Source organism: Heterostelium album, assembly GCF_000004825.1.
Source record: "Heterostelium album PN500 unplaced genomic scaffold PPL_scaffold8, whole genome shotgun sequence".
Taxonomy (NCBI): Eukaryota; Evosea; class Eumycetozoa; order Acytosteliales; family Acytosteliaceae; genus Heterostelium; species Heterostelium album.
In genome coordinates this window covers 820,248-831,639 of record NW_008805070.1, presented here as the reverse complement: position 1 = coordinate 831,639, position 11,392 = coordinate 820,248, and the positions used below count along the sequence as shown (strand labels likewise).

General features: G+C 29.2%; 3 protein-coding genes across 3 annotated transcripts; 1 reads left to right on the top strand and 2 right to left on the bottom strand.

Moving 5' to 3' along the window:
• Positions 1-3,454: 3,454 nt before the first annotated feature.
• On the top strand, positions 3,455-8,877 carry PPL_07958 (uncharacterized protein; the record flags this gene model as incomplete). Its single annotated transcript, XM_020578791.1, has 6 exons — positions 3,455-4,462; positions 4,733-6,061; positions 6,156-6,378; positions 6,465-8,018; positions 8,699-8,792; positions 8,853-8,877. The coding sequence occupies 6 exons, from the start codon at positions 3,455-3,457 to the stop codon at positions 8,875-8,877; spliced, it is 4,233 nt and encodes a 1,410-aa protein (XP_020431255.1).
• Positions 8,878-9,199: 322 nt separating this feature from the next.
• PPL_07957 (carbohydrate-binding domain-containing protein) lies at positions 9,200-9,652 on the bottom strand (the record flags this gene model as incomplete). The annotated part of the gene is made up of 1 exon (XM_020578790.1): positions 9,200-9,652. The coding sequence occupies one exon, from the start codon at positions 9,650-9,652 to the stop codon at positions 9,200-9,202; it is 453 nt and encodes a 150-aa protein (XP_020431254.1).
• A 675-nt stretch (positions 9,653-10,327) lies between these two features.
• Positions 10,328-10,585, bottom strand: PPL_07956 (uncharacterized protein; the record flags this gene model as incomplete). The annotated part of the gene is made up of 1 exon (XM_020578789.1): positions 10,328-10,585. The coding sequence occupies one exon, from the start codon at positions 10,583-10,585 to the stop codon at positions 10,328-10,330; it is 258 nt and encodes an 85-aa protein (XP_020431253.1).
• Positions 10,586-11,392: the final 807 nt, after the last annotated feature.

Genomic DNA, 11,392 nt, shown 5'->3' with positions numbered 1-11,392 from the left:
ATTGAAGAAAATAGTACAAAGCTAAATTGAAAAGAATTGAAATGCAAAGCAAAAAGGAAAGGACAACAACAACAACAACAACAATATCAACCAACAATAACCCAATAGTTAAACACCAATAAGTACTATTTTATGTGTGTGTATATATGTGGTGAGAGAGTTAGTGTGTTAATAAGAAAAAAAAAGAGGATTAAAGAGATATACTAATGGTGTATGCTGCTGTTACTGTTTTCATTCGGTCAGTCACACACACACCTCTTTAATTAACAAATATCTTTGGTTGATATATGCACAATGTTGACATTGAGATAACATTTATTTAGTTGACTGTTACGCCAATAACACACCACACGTGCTTTAAATACAAAAAACAAACCACACCACACACACAACACACACGAAACCACACTATTTATTTGGTTAGTAACAACCAACAACTGTACATGATATGTCTATTTTTGTTGAATAGCAATATAACAATTCATTACTTTAACCTAATATATTAAAATACATACAGACATTAATTAGAGAATGTCAGTGGTTGAAGGAAAGTAGAAGTTGTTGGAGGCTGAAAAGTCAATATTTATTTGTTTGCTTTTTTGTGTTGTTTTGTATTCCTATATTAACAAAACAATTACTAAATGATATCCGTCTCTAGTCGCTCACAAGTAATTATTTTGATTATTTCGTTATCACACTACTGCTGCTAATACTGCTATTAATAATATTAAGTAATAGCAGGTTGGTGGTTGAAGATAAATCATAATATAAATGATTTAAAAGACAACAAACATTGATCACATATAATGGAGAGATTTATATTAGGGGCAGGGGATAAAAAAATATTGTTGGTTGCGTTATTGTTACTGTTGTTGATTTGATTTCAAATAAATAGTATGATATCATTTTGTTATCATATTCTAGGAGGTGATGATTTAATAAATATCATAATATCAATATGATATAAAAGAATGAAAAACAAATAAAGACTAATCATATTATTCGGTTTATTTAATGAAATGATGATTGTGTGTGTGTATATGAATGACAATAGTTTATGAATCCTCATTTTGTTTGTGATGTATATTGGTTTAGATTGGATTGAATCAAGGGAAGCTGAGCTAAGCTTAAATGAGCTGATATTACTTTAAATCTATTAATGATTGATGATTTGTAGAAATTTTGAGGATTTTGATCAAATACTGACCATTACCCTTTTACCAATAATCACATGTCTAATAAAACCAAATAAATACAATTTATGATTGGATTTAATGAAATGATTTAAATTGAATATCTTTGATGAATTAATATATATTGTAGTGAAACATCAAATGATCAATTATTATAATGATCAATTTAATGATTTTATTTAAAAAATGTACTATTTAATATTAAGTTGACTTAGAATAAATAGATAATACTTTACTTGAATATATAAATAGAATACTTAGAATGATTAGATTCGTATTTTGGATATCTTTGATTGAAAGATAATCGACCTATATTTACATATCTGTAAAATCTTTATTCTATTTACATTTTTGTTTAATATTTTAAAAGAAAAAAAAACATAACATACTTTCGATTTTGCACAATTAAATCGATCAAAAAATGTAGAAATGACAAAGGCAAAAAATAAAATAAAAAAAATTCTTGAATTAAATCTTACTTTATATATTTGATATCAGACTTAGTTGTTTGAATCAATAGTTTTGGTTCCTTTTAATCAATAAACTTTCTATTTGATAGGTAAATTATTCGATTTCATAAAATATGATAATTATTATTTATATTGATTTCTTGGTTATTATTGTTTGCTATTGTTTTTCTTTGGGTTCTAGAAAATTTGTATATTTTAATATTATTTAGTATGGTACTATGAAAAATGGAGCACTCCTACTACAACAATTAATACTAATATTAAGAAAGGAACAATTCAAATGGTGTATTTGAGATTTAAAGTTAATTATTTTATTATATTACTTCTGCTGTTGCTGCTGCTTGGTGTGTATATGTGATCTTCCGATGTGTGTTTTTTGTTATTCAGCAAATATTTATAATATAAAGAGGTTTAATTGGGTGGACCACCAGCGCAGCCACCACCTCTAGTAACAACACCCTTCATTCGTGAACTCTTAAACATGAAATACACCGGAATACTCCGAATTGAACCAACAGTTGTTGTAATTTTTTTTTAAATTTTCAAAAATAGATGAATAAACTCTTCAACAACTGAATGGTCAGTTTCATAAATCGTAACGATAAATGTTCATATCAAACATCTATGCCACTATGGTGTTGAACTGGAAACTTAATCCATTGTTCAATAAATTTGTTTTTTTTTTTGAAAAATTTATACAAATAAGGTTATTTTTGTTGGTGTTATTTTTTTCAATCCTTTTTATTTTTTTATAACTATATATAGATAAATAGATAGAATTTTTAGTTAATATCTTTAAATTATATTTTAATTAATTAAAAAGAATAAATTACTTTAAAAATTCAATATTTTGATTGTATCAAATTATAATATTTTTATTATTTTAATATTTAAATAATGATTGATTAGTAATTATATTGCTATAACGCAATAAAATATATGCTCATCAATGAAAAGTGTCTTTTTAAAACAAACTATTAATGTATATCTATCTGGTTGTTTTTGATAAAAAAATCTTTTTTTAAATTAAAAAAAAAAGGAATAAAAAAAATTAAAAATATAAAAAATAAAAAAAATTGAAAATAATAATAATGTTTGGGTGTGAGGAGGTTATTCACGATCATATGTATGAAACAATTATCATAAGAGATAGTATTAGTAGTAGTAGAAGTAGTTGTTAGTGTTCTTCTGTTTATTTATGTTTTCTATATAAAATCATAACAATCAAATCAATACTTTATTTTTTTAAAATTTTAAAAAATTATTACTAAATTATCAATATTTAAATATTAATAATCATTATATTCTATCTATATATCTATTTAAATCACATGTTTTAAAAACCGCTTCTTTATTTTTATATTGTTTTTTTTTGTTAAATATTCTTCTTCTTATTGTTTTCATTTTCAAATTTATTAAAACCTATAATACTTTCATTCTTTCATTCATTAATATATTGCTTGCTACTGCTGCTGCTACTGCTACTGCTATTTCTACTGAATCAATATCAAATTGAGTGTTAATTAAACTATCTTAGAGAGTTTTCTATCTTTTTTTCTATCTGTCTCTGTTGTTGCTTGAGTCACTGAGATATATCTTAAGAATATTATCATATTCTACTTAGATAGATAGAAAAGAAAAGAAAAGAAAGTAATAAAAAAAGAGAGAGACAGAAGATTTATATATATATATACATATTATATCTATATTAGTTAGATTAGATTAGATAGTAGTTGAATGATGGAGGACAGCTTCCATCCACTCTCATTACCGGGAGATCTCACCGATGGAATGGGCGTTGATTTAGTTGGTGGCAATGTTGGCGTCGACGAGATGGTGGCCGATCCTCTCGATTCCAATAGCATACTGTTTGAAGATATCACTGGTAACAACTCATTGTTGAATTCGAATTCAATATACCCGTTTGGCGACGATCAAGACCCGACTGACTCTGTTGACCAACACTCTTTTCATCACCATCATCATCACGATCATCACGATCACGATCATCACATTCACGATCACGTTCTCAATCATCACGATCACACACTTAGTCAGCCATATACAAAATCATATGGAAATGATAATAATAATACTGAACAGATTCAACAACAACAACAACAACAACAACAACAACAACAATTTCATAGTCATCAACAAACATTGTTATCATCTCCACAACAAGTTCAGCTCGCTCATAGTCCTTTGACAAAGTCAATGTACACTGAGAATAGTTATATACAACCACAACCACAACCACAACAACAAGTGCAAGTTCAACCACAACAAGTACAAACATCACCTATACAGCAGCAACAACAATTAATAACACAATCAATAATATCTCCACAGCAAGTACAAACATCACCTATACAGGAGCAAGTTCAAGTTCAATCACAACAAGTACAACCAACAGTGATTCCTCAGCAAAAGCAGCATGAGAATTTAGGATATTTGAGTGTCAGTAGTCCTTCACAAACACAGGTACAACAAGTTCAAGTTCAACCACAACAAGTACAACCAACAGTGATTCATCAGCAACAAATATTACAAAATCAAATACATCAACATCAACAACAACTACATCAAAACTATCAGGTCAATAGCAATGGTGTCATAACTAACAACAATCATAATAATAATAATAATAATAATAGTAATATAGATAATAATAATAATAATAGCAACAATAATAATAATAATAGTATAGTAGTTAATAATAGTAATAATAATAGTCTTATAAATAGTAATAGCAATAATAATAATATAGCAATCGATAATAGTAATAGTAATATAATAGTATCTAGTAATAATAATAACAATAATACGAATGTACTGACGATGAATTTGATAAAGTTGGTGAATCAGATTGTGCTAGATTTCACGATTGATACATCGCTAACGATCCATCAGATGAATCAGTTTATATTGTCGACATTTGAAAAGATCAATGTTCAATATCACCATTATCTCGCACAGAACAACGATGTACTGACACACCTAGTCACCAACCGATTGCACTCCGAACTGAACATGCTCAACTCGATACTCGACCAACTCTATCGAAAGTACCAACAACAGCAACAACCACCACCACAAACCACAATCACCACCAACGCTATTACCGACCAATATAAATCGATTCAATACAAATATGTCTGTCTTTACAAACTATTCCAACAATCTGTATCTCAGTTTTTAATATATAACAACAACAACATTCAAACAATAATTACAACAACTCCACAACCAATAACTCCAAATCATATTCGACTTGATTCATCATCAGGTTCATTAAGTTATCAACAACAACAAATACAACAACAAGTTCAGCAACAACAACAAGCTCAACAACAACAACAATCTCAACAACAGCTATACCCACAACAACAGGCACAACAACAAGTTCAGCAACAACAACAATTGTATAGCAATGGTCAACAGCTACAACAACAACAAGGTAGTTTATTACAGCAGCTTCAACAGCATATAAAAACAGTGGAAGCATCTTTTCCTTTATCAGCGAGTACCGATGATATTTTAGGTGTAGAAGAGAGTTTGAATCATTCTACTAGTAGCAGTGATAATAATAGTAATGAAATTAATAGTAGTATAAGTAATAGTAGCACACAGGTAGATGATAGCATCACAACAACTACAACACCAACTATTTCATCACCAGATTCAAAGTCAACAAAAGGAAAATCATTAGATGAATCAAATACAAGTTCAACACCTACACCTATATTAACACCATCGTCGACACCAGAAAAGAAACAGCCAGCATCTAAAAAGAAAGAAAAAGAAAAGGAAAAGGAGAAGGAGAAAGAAAAAGAGAAAGAGAAAGAAAAAGATGATAAAAAGTCAAAGGAAGTAGAGAAGGATAAACCTATTGCGAAATCAAAACTGAAAGAAAAGGATAATGCTAATGAAAAAGATCATCATGATAAGGAAAAAGAGAAGGAAAAAGAAAAAGAAAGACCAAAACCACCAATCAAACCGATTGTTCCTGTACAACCAGTGGTAGAGATTAGAGATGAAGATAAACCAACACTAGAGCAATATCTATTTATACATCCAAAGAAACCAAAGGAATCTACATCGACAACGACCACAACAACAACCACCACGACAACAGCAACCGGAAAGAAGATCACTTGGAAAGATGATAAGGGTGGTCTATCGGTTGTCGACAGAGTACCACTGTTCATACAAGAGTTTGAAGCATGCAAGACATGGGCTGCACTAAGAGAATTCCTACAGGTACTCGAAAGCAGAATCAGTAATAGTTGCAAGAAACGTTTTCTTGAAGAGGGTGGAATTAATCAACTTCATACCTGTTTGAAATATGCCAATGAAACTATTACCATTCCAAGAGATATTATATTCATTATGAAGGTATGTAATAAATATCATGATCATATATATATATTTATTGAATAACAATTTAAATTACTAAACTATCTATGTTATTATTATTATTATAAATTAGGCTTTAATTGGATTACCTGCTACTTTGGAACACTTACAAGCAGGAGGAACCATCGGTAAGACTGTGCGTGGATTCAAAAAGCATTCGAATGAAAAGGTTAAGGAGTTGGCATCAGAGTTGGAAAGAATTTGGTTGAATCTATTGAAGAAGGATACAAAAGCATCGACAAGCAGTGATGAAGATACAAAGAAGAGAAATAGAGATACAAATGATAAAGAAAAAGGTATGTCTAATAAAATTTTAACGGTATATTATTAACGACCATGAATAAAGCTAACACTTTTATCCCTGTTGAATGTGTTATAACAGTTCTAAAGAAAACAAAGAATGAGTCAAATAGTTTGATACCACCGACAGCTGCTGCAAAATCAAAGACAAACTCGAGTCCGTCCACCTCCAGTTCAAAGGTGAATCTAAAGGACTATGAAGATATGTTTATGAATAAGGTAAAAGCTGCAACAAAACCAACTACCTCTACAATTCCAATGCCAAGTGTTGTCGTAGCCACCAAGAAGAAACCAGCGGCTGCCGCACTCAAGATTGAAGGAACTCGAAAGGTTGCTGCCGCTGCTTCCACTCTGAACAATAGCAATAAGACTGGTGCTAATAACAACAACAGCGCTGAAAAGACAATCACTATCAACAACAACAGCAATAGTTCAGTGTCGGTTCTAGATATGAGTTATGCAACCAGTTCAGAAGCGAAAGTTCTCAGTGCTTGGGACGAGTTGCCACCTGAGAACGACATGGAGTTCATTCCGGATCCAAATCGTCGTAAGTCGTCAAAGGGAAGAGTCAATGTACGTTGGGCACCCGATGACAAGCTACTACAGGTGAAAGAGTTCACCACTGAGCTTCCGGAAGAGGGATATCACGGCAAGGATTTCGAGCAGGCCAGAGCAGCAGAACACGAGCGTGAAAAGCTCTTCAATCGCAAGATGCGTACAACTGTTGAGTGGCGCACACCCGAGATAATAGAAGATGAACTTCCAAGCTATAGACCCGGTGACGAATCCACTGAGAAGACCACACAGGTAGAGCGTGAGAACTATGCACTGGTCGAAGTGTACTTGGACTCCAATATTCCCGATACACCAAAGGAGCCAGACACCATTGAAGAATACGACGAATCCACAGTTCCAGACTATACATTTGACACACCTCCACTTCAGAATAATACAGGTACCTCTAATAGTGATATCGACCAATCTAATAATTCACAACAGCAAGATCAACAACAACAACAAACTAGAATGAATAATGGATTTGATTCATCGATTTTGGATGATATTCTAGCTGTCACACCAAATACTAATATTCAAACTACAAACACTCAAACCAACAACATTAATAACAATAATAATACAAACAACAACAATACCAATATTAATAATAATAATAATATACAAACAAATATCTCTAATCAAACTGATCAACAACAGCTCTATCAATTCAATGCTAATAATGGAATGTCTGGTAACCAACAACAGTTCAATATGAATTACAACAATCAAAACTTTAATAATTTTAATAACAACCAAAACTTCAACCAAAACTTCAACAATAACTTTAATAGTTATAATAACAATCAGATGAATTTCAACAACAATCAAAACTTTAATAATTTTAATAACAACCAAAACTATAATAACTTTAATAATTTCAACAATAATCAAAACTATAATAATAACTTTGGTGTATACAATAACAACAATAATAGCAATAACTATAATAATAATTTTAATAACTTTAACAACTTTAACAATAACAATAATCAAATGAATTTTAACAACCAAAATCAATATAATATGTATAATAATAATAATAACAACAATTATATTCAAAATAGATACAATCATGCTGGTAACCAGACTCATTCTTAAGTTGGTATTGAAAAAATCAAAGCTAGAGACAAAATTTAATAAACTTTAAAATATATATATTTAATAGTATATATATCATCTGCAATCATTCAATATTTATCTTTTTGATAAATTGAATCAATAACTTTATTTTTGTATTTTGTTAAATCTGGATCATTTAATATACTTGTATAAACTTGGAGGATTGGTGATTATAATTTTCTTGAATTGATTGTACTGTTATTGTTGAATTACACTGTTATTAAAACTGAAATGATTGTTGTTACTTTTAATACCATCAAAAATATATCGCCATCAATTCAATCAAGTTTGGAATGATAACAACAACAACAATGACATTATCAATATCAAAATTTACAAAACAATATTGACTATATTCACAACATACCCAATTCCATTAACTACTTTATTATTCATATCAAATCCAACCCAAACAAAATCAACTCCGACTTCAAACAAAATAACAAAAATAAGACAATAGTTCATTAGATAAATAGAACAATTACTATAAATGAGGATGGAGTGGTCGTCTCCTCTGTACTTGGAATAGTCTTTGGTTGTTGATCCCACCAATCAATTTAATTGTATTTTAATTAAATTTAAAGTTCTTTATTTTTTTTTTAAGAATATAAAAAAACTAATCTTCCTTGTTGTTTATAGTTGATAAAAAAGATGAAATATATAGTGATACAAATGATTTAGACTATCAAGAAAGTTTTGATAGTGCTCCATTAAAAGCAGATGACCACTATATGTATATTCTTTTATATTTTAAATTATCTATAATTTAATATTTAATTTTTAATTTATATAGCTTACTTTGTATATATATTTTATAAGTTTTAAATCAAATAAATGAAGAAATAAAAATCTATATAAGATGATGGTAGTTTGTAGAAATAATTAATTTTTACACGAATCATAATCTTTGAAAGATACTTTAAAAGTATTTAACATATTTATCGAATCAACCACATATTAAAATAGGTGATTTATTCTCTATTATATAAAATAACTTTATATTTTTTTTTCTCTTTCTTCTCTATCAATCTCTTTTTTATTCTGATAGTTCTTTGCAACTCAACCTTTTAAATATAGTATGATAAGATTTTTAAAAATAATATAAATAGAATATTATTTTATTCTTACAGAATAATTTTATTAAAAATTAATTGAACGAATGTAAAGGTTTGGAGCTTTAACACCATGGTCAATGTATCCAAAAATAAATTCACCACCAGCTGGAATGCCAAAACTATAGAAAGGAAGTGTAAAGAATCCATTATGGAATTCAATATTCCAAATAGAAGTATTATCTCTTGGATCTAAAGTGCTATCTGTTTGAATTGAAATATGTTTCAAAGTTTTGACACCAAAGTTGATAATATGCACACGATACAGAGTGAAATTTTTACCATTCTCTACCCATGTCTTTTCCATCACCTGAGTTACAGCTAAATTATGGACATCATTCTGTAAGATACAATGCTTTGCATTGTTATCAAGCATACAGACTTGATCAACACCACAGTCATTTGGATCACAAAATCCCATAGATGCACTTGATACAGAAACTGAAATAACTACCAAAACTAAAGTAAACCAAGAAATCATTTTTTTCTACTTATTCTAGATATTCTTGTACTTTCTAATTGTTTTATTAATATTGAATTGAATATATAATACATATCCTTCCTTCCAAACTTTTTAAATAGTTTTTCATTTCTTTTGGTTTTTCGTTTTATTTCAAAGTACACCTGTATATGTAAGGTAATTAATTCACAAAATAGTTGAACCACTTGATATATTCAGAAAATTTTATTATTATTATTCTTATTTTAACTTTAATATCATATAGATAGTTTAAAGAGTGTAGGTTACCCACACTGCACAGAAATAGATAAAAATTAAATTCATTATTGACAAATAATTTTATTTAACAGTTCAAATCGGCGATTCACGATACAAGTGAAATAAAATCATAAAATTTATTCTAATGATTAATAATATTGTTATTATTACCTATAATAAATTTTATCTTACAAGATAAGTTATAATGTGACTTGTATCAAACAACGCATACATAAAGTTGAGAATAGAGAACAATTAACTATGGTAAATGATTATTAAAAAAGTTGTTGAATCTCTCTTCTAAATGAGGCATAATAGGTTTAATACCCCAGAAATTATATCTTTTTTCTTCTTTTCCAATTGATCTCTTATGTGTTTCTTGGATAGTTGTGTTGATTTTGAAATCGATTGTATTGATTGTTCATCTGGTTGCTGTTGTTATTGCTGTTGCTGTTGTTGTTGATTATCAATTTTATCTGTACTCGTATTAATGTTGCTTGCACTCTCTCTTAGACTCTTTGTCTTGTTGGGGGTGGTTGTACCTCTTATGCTTATATGATGAGTTGTAGTAGCAGTAGTACTACTTGTAATAACACTGGCATTCGTATTGGCTGCAGTTGTATTTGTCGAAACACCACTACCAGATGTAGAAGTAGTAGGAACACCACCTTTACTTCCTCTAATATTAGTTGACATTTATTACTTTACAATTTTTAAGGTAAATATAAATAAATTAAAAATAATAACAAAAAGAAGATTGGTTAAATTCGTTTTAACAAATTACTGATCACAAAGGTCAAGTAAGTTCAATCTTCAATGCTATATCGAACCGATACAATGAGTACTCCTTGACAGATCGACAAGTTTATTCTCCACTTCATTATGATCTGCTAGACTCTCTGAGTATTCTCTTAGTGTTAGGTATTTTCGACCTCCTTCACCTTTAAACAATTGATTTATCGGTTTAAAAGAAGTTTTAAATCAAACTATTTCCAACTCACTTTTTTTTCTAGAAAAAGATATTTTTTGGGTCTATGTACTGAGATTGTCTATTGTCTTGTTCCTAGAATTGTGATTTATTCTATTTTATTTTTTGTTAATTTTACATTAATAATAATATCATTTCCTAGCTTCACCATTTTTATTTTTGATTTAAATTTACAAAGAAATAAGACAGTTGATAGTTTTGATAACTCTCAATTTATATTATTTTTTTCTTTATTTTTGTCCTGCTATGTCCTGCAGAAAGCTTGAATTACTTGAATTGTGTATCTCTAGAGAAAACTTGATGGAGAATGTAGGAACTTCCTCGCTGGTGCGACTAAGCACGACATATGCCATTTCATTTTCGCATGCAGATGGTTTCGACTTTCATACGATTGTTACAAACTGCAAACTTTCAGAACTGTTTTTATAAATAAATAAATAGATTAAAACCACAACTACGACGCCAAAGTTTAAATAAATAAGTACTGGCTTCAAACCTTACCTCCTTATTGTTGG